This window comes from Rana temporaria, chromosome 8, assembly GCF_905171775.1.
Source record: "Rana temporaria chromosome 8, aRanTem1.1, whole genome shotgun sequence".
In the NCBI taxonomy this organism is placed as follows: domain Eukaryota; kingdom Metazoa; phylum Chordata; class Amphibia; order Anura; family Ranidae; genus Rana; species Rana temporaria.
The window spans coordinates 114,246,208-114,265,787 of NC_053496.1; the positions used below are offsets into that span (position 1 = coordinate 114,246,208).

General features: G+C 41.2%; 1 protein-coding gene across 3 annotated transcripts in view; it reads right to left on the reverse strand.

Annotated features, from left to right (window-relative positions):
• Window positions 1–19,580, reverse strand: part of GRID1 (glutamate ionotropic receptor delta type subunit 1) — a 1,428,863-nt gene that overhangs the window by 368,095 nt on the left and 1,041,188 nt on the right. For all 3 annotated transcript variants that reach the window (XM_040320512.1, XM_040320513.1, XM_040320514.1), the window contains exon 6: window positions 5,009–5,182. In XM_040320512.1, coding sequence (XP_040176446.1) covers window positions 5,009–5,182 — 174 coding nt within the window. The remainder of the gene's footprint in view (window positions 1–5,008; window positions 5,183–19,580) is intronic.

Here is a 19,580-nt window from a genome sequence, read left to right on the forward strand (position 1 = left end):
TCTAAAATAAAAAGGAGACAATGCCACTACTATCTTGCACCTAATATGAGGAAACAAAAAATAATTTAACCTCCTGGTAACTTACAATAGAATCCTGGAAATGTTCTTGATCTTTCCTGAAGACTATATCTATAGGAGAAGGGAGGATATGCAGATGAGGAGGAGATGTCGGTCTGCCCGTCGCCCATCGCAGAGCTGCCCACCTAAAACCTATATGGGGTAAGTGCTGGATGACTGATCGAGTGCGGGAGAGGGTGACAGGTGACACGACCGAGCGTGAGGGGTGGTTGTTTGCCCACCCCCCCACAAAAAAATAATCACCAGCCGCCACTGAGGCAGGCCCTTGCACTACTTTTAGTTGAAGGTAAATCTAAAGGCAATCAAACAACAAAAGTTGTATAGTGTGTATCCAGCTTAAGGCCTCGTACACACGACCGGATCTATCCGCTGGAATTGATCCGCGGATCAGTTCCAGCAGACAAATCTGGTCGTCTGTACGGCCTAGCGGATATTTATCCGCGGAGATTCCTCGGGCCGGACCATTTCAAGCGGATAGAAATTTCTTAGCATGCTAAGAAATCTATCCGCTTGAATCGGGACCAGCGGATTGATCCGGTGGTCTGTACAGACTCACCGGATCAATCCGTCCGCTCCCCTCCCTCGCATGCGTCGTAATGATTCGACGCATGCGTGGAAGTACTTACCTTCCAGCGTCGCGCACGTCGCCGCGTCATCATCGCGCCAACGGCGCAACACGTCACCGCGGATGAATTCCGCGCGGATTTTGATCCGATGGGGAGTACAAGCCATCGGATCCAAATCTGGAGGGGGAATCTCCGCTGGAAACGGTCAGGCGGACCGTTTCCAGTGGAGATCCCCTCGTGTGTACGGGGCCTTAGCCTTGACAGTCTAGCCCAACAGCAGAGACTCTTTTGTTCTTGTCCATTTATACATTTTTAAATTTACCTGCACATCGGCTTTTTTTTCGTTATATGTCCATATAACACACAAACAGCAAACATGTTGAAATATTTCTGTGTGACCCAGCTATTACACTTAATTTCCTACTACTATTAGCCATAATAGTCAATGTGCTCTGCTAACATATAAATGTTAAAGAACAACAACATCTTTCCAAGAAAACTATATCTGCTGAACTACATTTACTGACGTGCAATTACTTGCAATTGTTTTGCATCAATTATATGTACGTCATTTAAAGAAGAGGTTACAATATCAACCAGAGGAGTCAGCCCACCTCATGAACAGTGGAAATATTGGGGTTGATTTACTAAAACTGGAGAGTGCAAAATCGTGTGTACCTCTGCATAGAAACCAATCAGTTTCCAGATTTATTTATTTTTGTCAATGCTTAATTGAACAAGCTTGAGATATAAACTGATTGGCTAACAATGGTAGCCTACCATGTACAGCTACACCAGTTTTTTCACCAGTTTTAGTAAATCAACCGCTTTTTGTCAGTGCCGCCACGGTTTCCTTTAAGGTCTGGTTCACACCTATGCATTTTTTGGTGCATTTTCAGTTTTGCAGAAACACACTATAGTTCATTTAACATGGTTTCCTATGGATCATATTCACATCTATGCATTTTATGGAAAGGGCCAGGGACTTTTTTCTGTTTTTTAGTTCCATAGACTTCAATTGATCAAAAATGTGTATTGCAAAATGCAAAATGTACCTGGAATATGAAAACTGCAACATGCATACGTGTGAACCAGGCCTAAAAGACAACTATCTTAATTGTTGACTGTCTATCAAATTATACACGTGACTTACAAACCAAAGCACTAGTCCAATAACAGTATTTGTTCATCTCACTTTAATAAAAAGTGCTTTGTTATAAATCGGTGCTGATATTGGACTAGTGCTTAAGTCTAAGGCCGCGTACACACGGTCAGTCCATCCTATGAGAACGGTCCGAAGGACCGTTTTCATCGGTTAACCGATGAAGCAGACTGATGGTCTGATGTGCCTACACACCATGGCCCGGATTCAGAAAGGAGTAACGTCGGCGTATCTCCAGATACGTCGTCGTAACTCCGAATGCAGGCAATTGCATCTCGGAGCCTGATTCATAAAATCAGATACGCCTCAATGTTGCCTAGATAGGAGCGGCGTAAGTCTCCTACGCCGTCGTATCTTAGGGTGCAATATTTATGCTGACCGCTAGGGGCGCTTCCCAAGACTTCCGCATTGAATATGCAAATTAGGTAGATACGCCGATTCAGAAACGTACGTCCGCCCGGTGCATTTTTTACGTCGTTTACGTAAGGCTTTTTCCGGCGTAAAGTTACCCCTGCTTTATGAGGCGTAGCCAATGTTAAGTATGGACGTCGGGCCAGCGTTGAATTTTGCGTTGTTTACGTTGTTTGCGTAAGTCGTTCGCGAATAGGGCTGTGCGTAAGTTATGTTCACGTCGAAAGCATTGACTATTGCGGTGTAACTTGGAGCATGCGCACTGGGATACGTTCACGGACGGCGCATGCACTGTTTGTTAGAAACGTAATTTACGTGGGGTCACACATATTTTACATAAAACACGCCCACATATTCAACATTTGAATTAGGCGGGCTTACGCCGGCCCTTATACTCTACGCCGCCATAACTTCGGGCGCATAATCTTTCTGAATACCATATAGGAGATACGCTTCGCCCGCCTAAAGATACACATTTGTATCTGAATCTGGGCCCATCAGTTCATAAACCGATCGAGTCCAATGTGGTGACGTAAAACACAACGACGTGCAGAGAAAAACGTCGACTTGATTCTGAGCATGTGTGGGCTTATGCGTACGAACTAGGGTTGTCCCGATACCGATACCAGTATCGGTATCGGGACCGATACCGAGTATTTGCGGGAGTACTTGTACTCGCGCAAATACCCCCGATACCTAAATAGAATACTTCCCCCCCCCCGCCGCCGCCGCCGACCCCGCCGCATCGCGCCGCCGAATCGAAAGCCGCCGCATCACGCCGCCGCCGCATGGGTTAAACGGCGTGCGGGAACATCACAGCTTTCATTTGAATAGCTGTAGTGTTCCCGCGCGTATAGACACTCCCCCTTGCTTGGGATTGGATGGGTGATCGTGATCTGTCCAATCCCGAGCAAGGGGGAGTGTCTATACGCGCGGGAACACTACAGCTATTCAAATGAATGCTGTGATGTTCCCGCACGCCGTTTAACCCATGCGGCGGCGGCGCGATGCGGAGGGTGCACTGGAGGGTGCACGGTCAAGGGGAGACACCTAGCTTGGGGATACTCAACAGATAAGGTAACAGAGCTGTGATGGACGGATGAGCTGGGCTCAGGGAAAGGGGGGAGGCGGCCGATAATGGTTACTACAGACTGGGTTTTACTCTCAGCGGTGGTTAAGATTTGCATAGCAATTCCACTAAGCCTCTTTGTACTAGAATTGCCTGGCTTGGGGATTTTTGCCAGCTAGATTTCTCAATCCTCTCTCTTTCCTTCAATCCTTCCCTCTGCAGATCCCTGTCACAATCCTGTGTGCTTTTATCAATGCAACCCTCATCTTCCTGTTCCTGCAGCACCTCTGCCGGACTTATTTAACCCCTCCAGCTTATAATGGCTGTATGCCCTGGTAAGGTGAGCCTTAATAGATCTTGCCTGGTTATTTTTGTCTCCCTGGAGTGTACACTACCACGTAAACGCACCCGCAGAGGCAAGAAAACTGCCAGCTACTTTAAAGTGATATTAAAGGATATTTATTTTGTTTAAAAAAGATGTTATATGTACCTGCTCTGTGAAATATTATGACACAGAGCGGTCCCTTACCTCTTCTTTTGGAGTCCCCTGCTGGCACTCTCTGCCCCTATAGTAAGGTGACCAGATTTTTAAAAAGAAATCTGGGGACATATATTTTTTTTTTTACTAGTAATGGCAGCAATCAGCGACTCTTTGCCTGTCTCCGCCGCCGCCCGCCTCACAGCTTGTCAAGTCTTACTCTCCGGCAAAGGTATGGGGGAAATGGCTGGAGGGATATGGCTGCATCTGTGGGGGGACATGGCTGCATATATGGGGGGACATGGCTGCATTTGGGGACACATTTAAAAAAAGTATCGGTATTCGGTATCGGCGACTACTTGAAAAAAAGTATCGGTACTTGTACTCAGTCCTAAAAAAGTGGTATCGGGACAACCCTAGTACGAACCATCGGTTTTGACCTATCGGTTAGGCGTCCATCGGTTGAATTTTAAAGCAAGTTCTAAATTTTTGGACCGAAGGATAACTGGCCGAAGGGGCCCACACACGGTCAGTTTGGACCGATGAAACACAATTTCAGTCCGTTTTCATCGGTTTGGTCCGATCGTGTGTACAGGGCCTATGCTGTTATAATTTGGTTGATAGCTAAAAATTGGCAATAGCGATTCTTTAATTTTTATATCTAATGATTTTAACCTAAAGTCCCGATCAGTTCTAATGAGTTATCAACCACTCTAATTATAAGTAAAGCATAATGAACTTAGGCTGGATTCACACCTATGTATTTTTTGTGCTTTTTTTGCATTTTGCATCTTTATACTACAGTCCATTTACCATGGTTTACTATTGAACACGTTATGTAGTGCAAATTTGCAAAATGCAAAAAAGCACTAAAAATGCATAGATGTGAATGGCTTTAGGCACATTCACTTGCAGAAGAGAGGATAAGCGGAGGTGTGTTCATGACCAAAGTGATCTCAACTTGAGGTAGAGCAACATAAAGTGGTCCTGGACATTCCCTGGTCCTACTGCATACACTTCCTAAAAAGGAATTTTAAATCCTTCCTAACAAAAGAAAGAAAGAAGAAAATGTATCAAGTATGAATAAATGTTTTGGGGATTGCTCATGCATGCACTGGTTATTCATAGGACTATGAGTTATGCTTTAATATACTGTTTTTTGTTATATTCTTATATCACAAATTGTTAATGTTTTTTTTCCGCTATTCTTAACACAATGCAGTTGAAAGAGTTTAGAAACTGACCTGTAACATTTGGAGGTAGCCTTCTTGAGGGTCACAGGGAAGTGAAGCCACTCTGTGGTTATTACTCATACATCTGACATTATTTTCTTTCAGAGAAGGAAAGATTTGTCTTATAACAGTAATCCTTCCGAGAGCGCTGTGCACAAGCTCCACTATTTCAGCATCATTGATTTCCTAAAACAAAAGAGAGAGAGAATACGCAATTGGCATTTGCAGCCTGCTTGTTTCTTCACACATAGTACAGTCAGAACATCACAGCTCTAAGAAAGGATTTATGTGCAGAAGTCCATGCCGATCAGTACTTGGCTGCTATGCATGACCTTTTGCACATGAGCAATTCTGTATAAATCAGTGTAGCAAGTCAATGAATAAGTTAAATATATGCTAAACCCATGATAGAAGAGGCCTGAAATAGGCAAGAACTGGTAGTTAACTTTTCTTTGAAATGCCTAAATCTATAATAACACAGCTACACCATTACACGTAGAAACAATGGGGGTGCACATTTTAAGATGATTACTATAGCATTCTACAATGAGAATGAGACTGCCTCCCTCTATTCTGTAACTAAAGATGAGCACATTTCTGAAGTATAATACCTAGCATATCAGTGAACCTGAGAGCTAAGGTGAGAATTTGGGATGTAGATTAAGAAGGTGTTTTTTTATTTAAAAACAAGAGTGTATCTTTTGCTCATTGCATTGCTTGCCATGTTCCCACACAGTACATACTTTTTGATCTCTAAATCCTGACTCAACACTCTATGTAGGACCAGATTTCTACACAGCAACATAAGCCATGGCCTTGGACAGTAGGTAACAGGAATAAAAATGAAAAATATCTCTGTGTGTCTCCCACTGCCAGCCCAGGCCTACTCTGGAATTCCTCTCTTACATAAAAAAAAAAAACATAGGGCCAGATTCACAAAGAATTGCCCTGGCGCAGCGTATCAGAGATACGCTACGCCGCCGTATCTTACCTGGCGGAATTTCGAATCCAGGAAGATTTCACGCCGTAAGTTACGGCGGCGTAGTGTATTTCTCGGAGCGTATTTCAAATTGGGCGGGTAGGGGGCGTGATTCATTTAAATGAAGCACTAACCTGCGCATGCTCCGTTTTGACATTTCCCACCGTGCTTTGCGCGAAATGACGTCGCACTGACGTCATTTTTTGAACGTAGACGTGAGTTACGTCCTTTCCTATTCACGGACGACTTACGCAGAAAAAAATTCAAAATTCGACGCAGGAACGACGGCCATACTTTAACATACTTTAAGTCGCACGCCTGTCGGATCGAAGCCAGAACCCGTCGTATCTTGGTTTGAGGATTCAAACTAAAGATACGACGCGGCAAATTTGAAAGTACGCCGGTGTATCAGTAGATACGCCGGCGTACTCTCACTGTGAATCTGGCCCATAATGTTTTTGCTAGAAAATTTGTCATAACCCCCAAACATTATAAATATTTTTAGCAGAGACCCTAGGGAATAAAATGGGGGCTGTTGCAATTTTTTATGTCACATAGTATTTATGCAGCAACTTTTCAAATGCAATTTTTTTGGGGGGAAAAAAACACTTTCATATTTTAAAAAAAACACACTAGTTAGCCCAATTTTTTTGAATAATGTGAAAGATGATGTTACGCTGAGTTAAATAGATACCTAGCATGACATGCTTTAAAATTGTGCACGCTCGTGGAATGGCGCCAAACTTTGGTACTTAATTTTCACAGGCTACGCTTTAAAACATTTTACAGGTTAGCAGTTTAGAGTTACAGAGGAGATCTTGCACTGGAATAATTGCTTTTGTTTTAACATTCGATGTGATACCTCACATATGTGGTTTGAGCGCCATTTACATGTGCGGGTGCGACCTATGTATACATTTGCTTCTGTGTGTGAGCACGAGGGAATAGGGGTACTTTAATTTATTTGCATTTTTTATTGTTTATTTTATTTTTTATTTTTACACTTTCCCTTTACAGTGATATCTCGGTTTGTGAGTAACGCGGCATACGAGCATTTTGCAAACAAGCTATATATATATTTTTTTAAATCCTGACTTGATTTCCGAGCGCTGTCTCCCAAGACGAGCAGGTCTTAGGATGCTGCTGTATATTTTATCGTGTGTGGCCAGAGTTCCGGGGGCGCTGGAAAACTCAGAGATGTTCTGAGACACTTGGAGATACTCCCAGCTGGGTGGGGCAGGCCTAACGTATGTCGAAGCACCAGAAAGTGTAAACAGTTCCTGAGTGTCTCAGAGCGTCACCAGTGCGCCCGCACGTCTGGCCACATACAGTACTGCATACACCAGCAGTGGTTGTGGAACGAATCTTCTGAGTTTCCATTATTTCTTATGTGGAAACTCACTTTGCTATACAAGTGCTTTGGATTACAAGCATGCTTCTGGAACAAATTATGCTCGTAATAAAGGTATTACTGTACACTTTTTTGTATCCCTTTTATTCCTATTACAACCATCCCTTGTAATAGGAACAGTGCATTACAGGTCCTATTTACAGAGAGATATGGGGTATATAAGTCCCCAGATCTCTCCTCTATGCTGGAAAATTGATCTCACGCTTCCCAGCAAAAAAAAAAAAAACAGCAGTGTTTACATCTGCCGGAAGTGGAGTTCTGACATAGTTTCCAGCATCCGAGGGTCAAAGAGATGGCCGGGGACCATCTGGTCTGCGATCAGCTCTATGGTAAACTGCCACCACAGATGGATTCATTCTTGAGCTTGCGGATTGTGGTTAGCTTTCTGGCCCGCTCCCGTGTGATACAGTCAGTGGCCATAGCTGCTAAGTGTACCACTCGGCTCCGCCCCCGGCGCGCCACGTCATTGATTTGATTGACAGCAGCAGGAGCCAATGGCTGCGCTGCTATCAATCATCCAATGAAGAGCTGGGGGAAAACAACGCAGGATTGTGCCCATGGATATTCAGGGCTCAGGTAAGTAAAATGGGAGCTCGGGGGGGGGGGGCAGAGAGTGCAAGGTATTTGCATAGGATGCATTACGTAAATATATATATATATATAATACTTTCTGCAATAAAACATAGCCAATAAAAATAAAAAAAATATTTGAAACTTAGACTAATATGTATTCTGCTACATAATTTTGGTAGATAAATCCATAATAAGCGTATATTGATTGGTTTTCGCAAAAGTTATAGCATCTACAAACTATGGTGTATATATACTGGATTTTTTTTTATACTAGTAATGGTGGCGATTAGTGACTAATAGTGGGAAAAATCCACTATGTCCATGTCCATTTTGCTTGGGGCCTCCAAATTCCTTCAAACGCCCTGAACACAGGTTTACAGAATCCAAAGAAAGTCAAAAACACAGGTTTCTCTGATAGCTTGGTACTTAGCATTAAGCTTTCATGGAATTCCTGTGTCATTGTCTTTTTCATTTTCACAGTGGTAGGGCTTCACACTGTCACTATATATATATCCCAAGGGTAGCCACCGCAATCTTTGTATAAGGTAAATTCCCGGGTGCTAAGAAATCTATACAAATCCAAAACAGGTATTGAGACACTCACAAATCTTGAAGAAGAGATAAATTGAAGCAACAACATTTTATTGTCAGCCCATCTTTCTGAAAATAAAGTCTGTCTCGAGAAGGATGGATATACAAAAACAGACACACATACTCTCTTAATAATCGTGTCAGAGGCATTCATTCTACAGCCAACAGACCCATTATTCTACAGTACCTGCAGGACAATGATGGCATCACAAAGATACACTTTTATTAGCACAAAAGAACGACAACCCCCTCTTACATATTTAATTTGACAGAGCTTGTACCTGGGTAAGGTTGCATCTTTAGAGTGCCCAAATTTCTCCTGCTCCCAAGACCTCTGCATTGCCCTGATGGTCTTTTTTGTTCCTTGAGGTCATGGTACAAAAGGACAGGGACTAAATGTACCCCTGATTAAGAAGGTTTAAAAAAAAAGCTAATTTGGAGATTACTTAATAAAATTAAGCCAATGACTTGTCAGTTTTTTTTTGTTTGTTTTTGTTTAGAGCAATCCTCAAGTGGACTTAATTTCATGTAAAATAAACTTTAATTTTCATAGCTTTGTAGGAATTCTCCCCAGTCCTGTGCTATCAGGGAAACTGCATTTTAACTACCATTTAAAAAAAATCGAAATACTGTTTATTGCCGATGCAATTAATCCCTTTAGTGCCAAATTACCCAGTACACTTGATATTTGCTTTTTATTAATTATTCCTATAGTTGGTTCCAAGACAGGGGAAGCAAGTTTGGCATGCCACCAAAAACATTCAGCATAATGAGTTATTTTAGTATGATACATCAATTCCTAATCACCAACACTAAAGTCAATCCAAAAACTCTACAAATTCAATTTTAATGCGTTTTAAAATGTACACACCTGTCTATCTGTTTAAAGAAGAGGGTGAACTCTACAGGTCAGTACTACACCTTAATGAAAAAAGGACATTCTTTTAAGGACAATGAGGTTCACATTTTAAACAGAGAGGACAACTGGTTCACAAGAGAGAACAACCATCCCATAAAATGGGTGGGGAACTTCAACACCACCTATCACCCACATATAATGCCATTTTACCAACTTTACATCAGGGATTAAAAAAAAAATCACATCTTTAACTATGGAAATCATTGACTTAACACCTTTTGCGAACTACCTGGTATGGTTAAGTTTACATCTACTTTAACCCCTTTAAATCCATACCCACCACTGTCACCACTGAAAGTATCATGTAAGAGATAAGAGCTAAACCACCTAGTTTCTACATTCAATTGTAGGTTTGCACTGATAAAAAATACATAATTCATAAAATGTGGGTATGCTATATACAGCAATACGTGTCAGCAGGTTTTCCTTTAGGAGCTGCATACAGTGAACTCCCTTTCGTAAGGAATGTTTTAATGAAAAGAAAGAAAGACAGAGAGATAGATCTATGATACATGATTAATGGAGTCTTAAAACACCAATCTGAGAAAGAGTTGGGTCTGCCATCAGTTTAGAGCCAATCTGCTGGCTGATTCCTTGTGCCAATGTCATAAGCCCTGTCCTGGGTTTAAAAACATAATGCACACTTTTCAAGAGAAAGTACAAATATGTTATCTTTTAAACAGAAGTCCATCACCCAGGAAATTCCGAAAGGCTAAAGAATACTAAACAAACACAGTCACCAAGCTAATAAATAATTCACTAGCACAAGCAAATAACACTTATTCTAAAACATTATATTCCAAGGAACCAAAATAATTGATTCCCTAAGGGTATGTATCTAACAGCTACAGAAAACACATTGAGATCCTTTAGAAAGTGTGTATGAAGAACAGAAATGTTCAAAGGGCAGTAACCAGTAGGCAACCAAGAAGACTTGAGTTTACCACAGTCAGGAAAGTTGGAAAATTATTACTATCCATTACTTTCATTTCTACATTTCCAAAGCTGTTGACACTGCTTACTGAATAAGTCTGTAAAGGCCCTGCTTTGGATTCATTTTTAGTATTTAAAGAAATAAAAGAGATAAATAACCAAGGGTTAATTGCTTTCTAATTGAGTTTTCATGCATGTCCCATATGGAATCAAAGTGAAACTTTGGTTGTCTTGATACATGGGGTGAGTTACCTCCATCCTCTTCACCGCTGGGATAAGATAACAAACACGATAGTACATGTCATTTAACATAAGGGGACAATGGAGGAACCTCATTTAGTTTATTACAAGTTATACTGCACACTTCACTACAGAGATTGTCTCACAAGATGCATAAAGCACCTTATATTGTAAGGAACCCTATTTCTTGAGTTAAACAATCATCAGAATCAACATCAATTTACTAGGAACAGAATAACAGAAGTCTCTTCACTATGTGATTGTACAAACTCTATACAATCACATGCAGGACATCATATTAAAATGAATGGGCTAAAACTCTAATGCCACGTGCACACAATCAGGCTTTTGCCCAGCCTAACTCACATCAGAATTCCGACGGCATTCCATAGGAGTAAAAGAGGACATGTATCTAAACTCTGATGGAATTCCTCGGAGAAAAGATTGGGCATACACGGTCAGAATTTCCGATGGAAAAAGTCCATCTGACTTTTTCCATCAGAACTTCCAATCGTGTGTACAGGGCATAAGCCAGCCAGCCTAGCCCCAAAATAGGGATTTTATATCTGCCAAAGGTGCAGGGGTTTCAGAGTACAGTATATGTAAACTGCAATGAGCTCCTGAGGGCTTAAAGGGGTTGTAAAGGTACAGTTTTTTTTCCTAAATAGCTTCCTTTACCTTAGTGCAGTCCTCCATCACTTACCTCATCCTTCGATTTTGCTTCTAAACGTCCTTATTTCTTCTGAGAAATCCTCACTTCCTGTTCTTCTGTCTGTAACTCCACACAGTAATGCAAGGCTTTCTCCCTGGTGTGGAGTGTCGTGCTCACCCCCTTACTTGCACTACAGGAGAGTCAGGACACCCACTAACACACAGCTCCTTTCCCTATCTGCAATGTAGAGAGCGTCCTGACACTCCTGTGGTCCAAGGGAGGGGGCGAGCACGACACTCCAAACCAGGGAGAAAGCCTTGCATTACGGTGTGTAGTTACAGACAGAAGAACAGGAAGTGAGGATTTCTCAGAAGAAATAAAGACATTTAAAAGCAAAATCGAAGGATGAGGTAAGTGAAGGAGGACTGCACTAAGGTAAAGGAAGCTATTTAGGAAAAAAAAAAAAAAACCTTTACAACCCCTTTAACTATCTGTTATCCAAAAAAAAATATAACTACTCTAAAAAAAATGGTGGCTTGGGCTCAATTTAAGCCAAAGTTGCTTTTTAAACCACAGACTAACTGTTTGTCCCCATACCCCACAGAAGCAAGCTGTAAACTATAGTGTCCCTGGTTCCCATTAGTTCCTATCAGTCATGCAATTTTCTACTCTTGAGCCTCAATATATTACATTATCTGGTAGGAAAGTGTTTTAAAGTCAAAAACATAAAAAAAAGTTAAGTGCATCAAGATCATTTACAAGGGCTCTGTCTATAAAGACTATTTTAAGAAAACGGAGCTTGGCAATTCATGGTGCCCTTTTCCATACTAGATAAATCGGACAAATTGGTCATAATATAGAACATCTGACCTGATGTGACTACAGGCGGCTGATGTAAATCACAAGCAGGAATGGCCCATGCACTCAGTGAGCTCCAAACATTTTAGAACCAGGCAATAGACTTGCAAATGAGTGAATATTACATATCTTAGGCAAAATTAATCAAAGGAGGACATGATTAAAGGCATGGCGAAGAACAGTTAGACTGAAATAAAATATCTTCATTAGGATATGAGAGAATTGGTGTGACACTATTAATAAGCAAACGAACATGCCCAAGAATTTTACTCTTTTCTTAGTAATGATAATAAAAAGAGCTGAATTACACTTCAATCAGGGAAAAATCCAGTTTGTAAGTAGTTCTAATAGTCACTGCCTATGTGAAAAATGTTTCTTTCTCTGATCAGCCAGGTCTTGATTCTATTAGAATTTTCCTTACAATAGGGCTGTGTTGCCAGGAGCTTTAAAACTTGAATTTTCGGAGCCTAAAGTTATTATTTTAAAGAGTTTCAGCTTGTCTCTTGACACGTGTCTGACACACTACCCCACCTAACAGTGTTTATATGGCTATTTTTTTCCACGGACATAAAAGTCACTTGGGCCCAGATTCACAGCCGAGATACTCCGTCGTATCTCTCAGAGTATCTATGCGACTGATTCATAGAATCAGTTACGCATAGATAGCCCCTAGATCCGACAGGTGTAATTGTTTTACACTGTCGGATCTTAGGATGCAATACCGCGGCCGCCGCTGGGGGGAGTTTGCGTCGTAAACCAGCGTCGGGTATACAAATTAGTAGTTACGCCGATCCACGATGGTTTTTCGCGCAAAGCACGGCGGGAAATTCAAAAGGGAGCATGCGCAGTAGGTCCGGCGCGGTAGCGCACCTAATTTAAATGGCACACGCCCCTTTGAATTACGCGGGCTTACGCCGGAGGCCGCCGCACTTCTACGTGAATCTGGGCCTTGATTTTTAACTATTCTCACTTAAAGTGGGGTTCCGGGCATTTTTTTTATTTTTTTTGCAAGTTAAAATTAATCACATTAGATAGTCCCTAAAACATATTAATGGCTCCCCAATCGTTCCAGGAACCATTGCAAACACTTGCCTTATATCCTCCAGCTCATGTTGTGGCCGTATCTATCATATGTGTGGGCATGTGAAGCCCAGTTCCTTTTTCTTCCTGGTTTTCAGGGAGAGGTGCATGCTGGGGCGATTTTTAGGCACAGTAATGCCCATAGACTCCTAGGAAATAAGTGTCATCATTTCCCAGGAGGCAATGGGGTCTTAGGACAGGAAGTTGGACCACCTAGGACCAGGAACTAGGCAGATTATGAAATCTGCCTAGTAACAGCCAGATAGAAGTGAGCAACATTTTTATTTTATTTTTACATTAACCACTTGCTTACTGGGCACATATACCCCCCTCCTGCCCAGGTGAAATTTCAGCTTTCGGCACTGCGTCGCTTTAACTAACAATTGCGCGGTCGTGCGACGTGGCTCCCAAACAAAATTGATGTCCTTTTTTCCCCACAAGTAGAGCTTTCTTTTGGTGGTATTTGATCGCCTGTGTGGTTTTTATTTTTTGTGCTATAAACAAAAAAGTGCGACAATTTTGAAAAAAATACAATATTTTTTACTTCTTGCTATAATAAATATCCCAATTAAAAAAAATAAATAAAAAAAAAATGTTCTCAGTTTAGGCCGATACAGTACGTATTCTTCTACATATTTTTGGTAAAAAAAAAAATCGCAATAAGCGACTGGTTTGCGCAAAAGTTATAGCGCTTACAAAATAGGGGACAGAATTATTATTTATTTATTTTTTTTAACTAGAAATGGCGGCGATCTGCGATTTTTATTGGGACTGCGACGTTATGGTGGACACATCGGACACATTTTTGGCGCCATTCACATTTATACTGCGATCAGTGCTATAAATATGCACTAATTACAGTATAAATGTGACTGGCATTGAAGGGGTTAACACTAGGGGGTGAGGAAGGGGTTAAATATGTTTCCTATAAAGTGTTCTAAATGGTAGGTGGAGGGGGGTTGACTGGGGGGGTGACCGATCTGTGTCTCTATGTACAAGAGACACAGATCGGTCTCCTCTCCAGAGACAGCACCGCTGTCTCTGTGTGAGCCGGCAATGACAGATGATCTCATATGTTTACATATGAGATCATCTCTCATTGGCCGCACAGATCGCATCGCAAACGGCCACTCTGATTGGCCATTCGCGGCCATCTGTAATTGGCTGTGTCCAAGGGACACGACCAACACAGATTTTCCCCGCTGCGCGCTCTGGAGTGCGCGCGGGGACCGCCCAAAGGGGCGGACGTCAATTGACGTCCTGTTGGCTTTTGGGATCCGCGCTGTAGCCGTCAATTGACGGCAGGCGGATCCCAAGTGGTTAAAGGCAAGCTGTTAATAGAAAGTTCATTTTTAGGGTGAAACTCCGCTTTAAAAAAAATGTAAAATAGATTTGTCCCTTAGTTGAGAATAGTCAACGTGGTAACATTCTGTGTTGTCTCTTTGGTTCGCTATGATAGAATAGATATGGGAAGGCCATACCACTCATCTCCATGGTGCTCTGCTCTGTTCGGAGAGAAACAGAAGAGCATGTCTGACCAGGTCAGCTGATAATTTTAGGAGATCACTTGACTGGAGCAGAGCACTCTTATATTAGATAGGTTAAGACATATTTTCTTTACAAGATAGCAAGTATAGGACTTAAAATGGGAGTGGAAGAAGGTTTAAACTTAGATCGTATCCCGGACTTCTACCTTAACAACAACAAACAAAAAAAAGTCTTCTGTTCTGCCGGACAGGGTTGTACTGTGTGACAAAGCAATATAAATATCAGAACTGGATGGACATAAGTATAAATTGTGTGGCAATTTTTTCCCCCCATATATGTGTAATTTATGTCTGTATTGATTTATTTTTGCCTTGAGTTCAGCTCTGTGTCTTTGCCCATAGAATCAACCCTCGCCCCAGTCTTTGGGCTATTTCACACACGTGGCCAGAAGGTGGGAAAAACAGATGTCAGAGTCACGGTTTTACCATTCCCTTGGCTATACAGCTGAACAGGACTGTACACATGCTATGGCCATGATACCATGCGTTCATTGCATGGGATTGTTGTGCTGCAGTGCAGCATTACAGGGCTAAGTGAGGAGGTAATAAAATTCCTTTTCATTTTCCTTTTCTTGGCCAGGTCTTTAGAGCGCTCACTGTGGTTGCATAGTTGCTCGGGCCTTGATCGGGCACCCGATCTCTGGGTGGTCTTCCCCTCTCCAAGGCCACGTGGCCCTTTTTCCTCTGCGTACTGGGGCCTCTTGGTGGTAAGCTTCACTTTTTTTCCATCGGTGGACTTGTCAACAAGCAAATCTCCAAAATAAATGTGATATCTGTATTGTATTATAATTTTTCTTTTCTTTCTTTGTATTTATATAGTTTCCTTATTGTGTATGGTTGAGACATACTTCCCCTGATGAAGCCTAAAGGCGAAACATGTTGGGAAAGAGTACTCAACCAACTATTAATTATAATAATTGAATGCAGCCACCACTTGTAACCACTTTTTTGTGAATGATCGCCACTGTGTTTTGCTCTAATTTTATCAATTAAAATCATTTATTTTATATTTTTTACTTGATTTGTACTTGAGTCTTCCATTGTCATGGTACCAATTTATTCAAGTACCACTATAGTCCCATTTTCCTTCTATTTCTCGAATTACATTTCAGTATTAGGTGCTTCTCTTTTGGTGTCTACCCTCAGCCAGACCAACAACTTTAGATCTAATATAATTCCTCCTTACCGCCTGTCAAATGCCCTGGATGCAGATTGCTCTTGCACTGCGTGTTTGAAAGACCACTTATTTAAGAGAAACAGCAATAAGCCAATAGCAAATATGGGGATAAAAAGCAGCACATGGCGCCAATCAGTTCCTGTGCTGACAAGATGCATGAAGATAGGAGTCAAAAATAAAGAGAGAATATCCCCTAACTGGACTTTTAAGGCACTGAGATTAGGTTGTATATTGAAAAAGCATACATTTTATTGTTGAGATATATACATAAATGGAATAAAAATAGATGGAATGTTTACAATAGCTGCATATCAAGTATAACAATTTACCACAGCGATTTACAATAGATTTCTCGTGGTACACCCGACGCGTTTCAGAGTTTCTGAATCTCCTTCTTCAAGGGTGTCTATGAGAGGGTCAATCATGTCTATATACAAACTAATCTCAGTGTCTTAAAAGTCCAGTTAGGGGATATTCTCTCTTTCTGTTTAATTATTTGGATGTGGCACTCTACAGTAACATACCCACTGATATTTAGTATTGCTTAACCGCTTGCCGACCAGCCGCCGCAGTTTTACGGGGGCAGGTCGGCTCTGCTGGGCGAGATCACGTATATCTACGTGATTTCGCCGAGCAGCCAATAGGGGAGTCCCCCGCTCGTCCCTGACGCCGAAGAGCATGACTGGCGGGCGCAATCACCGCCGGGCACCGCGATCGCTCGTTACAGAGCGAGAACCGGGAGCTGTGTGTGTAAACACACAGCTCCCGGTCCTGTCAGGGGGAGAAATGCCTGACCGTCTGTTCATACAATGTATGAACAGCGATCAGTCATTTCCCCAAGTCAGTCCACCCCCCCCTTAAGTTAGAACACACCCAGGGAACATACTTAACCCCTTCCTCGCCCCCTAGTGTTAACCACTTCCCTGCCAGTGGCATTTTTATAGTAATCAATGCATTTTTATAGCACTGATCGCTATAAAAATGCCAATGGTCCCAAAAATGTGTCAAACGTGTCCGAAGTATCCGCTATAATGTCGCCATTACTAGTAAAAAAAATATAAATAAAAATGCCATAAAACTATACCCTATTTTGTAAATGCTATAACTTTTGCGCAAACCAATCAATAAACGCTTATTGCGATTTTTTTATGAAAAATATGTAGAAGAATACGTATCGGCCTAAACTGAGAAAAAAAAAATTATATATTTTTGGGGGATATTTATTATAGCAAAAAGTAAAAAATATTGTTTTTTTTTCAAAATGTACGCTCTTTTTTTGTTTATAGTGCAAACAATTAAAATCTCAGAGGTGATCAAATACCACCAAAAGAAAGCTCTATTTGTGGAAAATGACAATTTTGTTTGGGAGCCACGTCGCACGACCGCGCAATTGTCAGTTAAAGCGACGCAGTGCTGAATCGCAAAAAAGTGGCCCGGTCATTAACCACCAAAATGATCCGGGGCTGAAGCGGTTAAACTGTTGCTACCAGCCATATACATATAGGTGGCAGCATATTGGTGGGCATAAGCACCATGCTATTACACATATGCATACCTCCCAACTGTCCCTGATTTCGAGGGACTGTCTCTGATTTGGAGCAATGTCCCTCTGTCCCTTTTTCTCCTCATTTGTCCCTCATTTTGGTCTGATCTATATAGATGTATATAAAATGCACTTTTTATCTATCAAAAAGTGTTTCCCAGAGCTAAACCTTTCATCCCATTTCTAAATTGCTGCATTTGTAAACTCCAAAAGGCAATATAAAGAAATAGTAGTGGAAAAAAAAAGCACTTGTGGGTTTAACTAATCTTATTTTTTTGTACAATTCTCCTTTAAGGGGGCGTGGCAAGGGGTGTGTCCTATGCCGTCATACTTTTGCTGATAGGTGTCCCTCATTCCTATCTCAGAAAGTTGGGAGGTATGCATATGTTTACATCCAGCATCACTAATTTGTGCTTGGAGTGTGCTCAATCGTGCATCTCAGGGATTGTGACCGCACTGTCACCAACTCCTGGTTATTTATTATTACAGCTTCTTATATAGAGCCGTCAATAAATGCAGCACTTTACATGTATGTATTGTACATTTACATCAGTCCCTGCCCTCAAGGAGCTTACAATCTAAGGTCCCTACTGCACATTCATACATACAAGGGACAGTTTAGACAGGAGCCCTCCATTTAACCTACCAGCATGTCTTGGAATGTGGGAGGAAACCTATGGAGGCACAGGGAGAACATGCAACTCAAGCCAGGTAGTGTCACTTAGCAATGATTGCAAGCTGGTAGGACAGGCTTTCAGTCATGTGATAATTGTGACAGCCAATCATGGTAATACCACGATTGTTAATCCCAGGAAATGCTTCTGGTATTTAGAGCCCCTTTAAAGGGTCATTTAGATTATTCATCATAACTATTTCAGTCTACAGAGGTCATATCAGTGATAGAGGATTATTATTATGTTTTTACAAGCTCCTATACTTTACACAGGCACCCAACAATAATTTAAGGCATTGAAGAAGTTACTAGCGTGCGCTTTGTGCACATGTAGAGCATGTGCACATTGTATAGATTTGTGAGCTGCCAGCATGGACAGTGATGTGTGAATCAGACCCGGGTCTAACATATTGTACTGACTGCAACTTGATATGTAACGTCATTTCTTCTCCTGAGCTGCTCATGGTCCATTTACTTCCAGAGCCTTACGGGTTTCAAGTCTTAAAAAAAACAACACAACTGCCAGTTTTTGAAATAAATAAAAAAAAGAAGAAATGTTTTAGTTTTATTATTTTTGATTTATCCAACTATCCCATATGGTCATGTTTTGTAGTCTGTGTCTGTTTGCGTAGATATTTTCTTAAGGAGACATGCATCTGTCATAGTCACTAAGTCATAACATTTTATATCTAACAGAATGAGACAGTTAATTCCAGATTCTAGGCTATTACATAAAAAAAATAACATTAAAAATAGCCAAGTTTTTTTTTTTTTTTTTTAAAGTGGACCTAGCATCAGATATAGTTTCTTTTTTCATAGTAAGTGAAAGCATACTATGTAATGTGTAAGTGTAACATTTACAGGTATTCATTATCTGCTTTTCTTTCTAGAAGGATGAAGTCATCCATGTTATCTATGTTATTGTATGTTATTGTATACACAAATTGTTTTCTATTTTTGTGATTGTGTTCCTATCCTGTAGTACACTATTTATATTAACAAAAAAAAAAAAAAAATATTATATACCTATATTGTGAAGGTGAGATTTACTTAATATTTATTTAGTTTAAAGTTTCTAAAAAGGTACAAATATATTTAAAAAAATAACAAGCGTGTTATACCTACCTGTTTTGTACACAGCGCAGCCCTGATCCTCTTCTTTTTGTGTTCCCGGCTGGCAATGTCTGCTTCTCCTTCCTCCCGAGTGCCCCCAATAGAAAGGCTCTTACTATGGGGGCACCTGAGCCATGCTCCTGTGAATAGACACTGTCCATTCACACACAGAATGTGGCTCTGCCCTGCTCTTTCCTCATTGGCTTACTGGCTGTGATTGACAGCAGCAAGAGCCAATGGCTCCCACTGCTGTGTAAGTCAATGAGGAGAGACCCGGGAGAGTCACTGCTCTCTT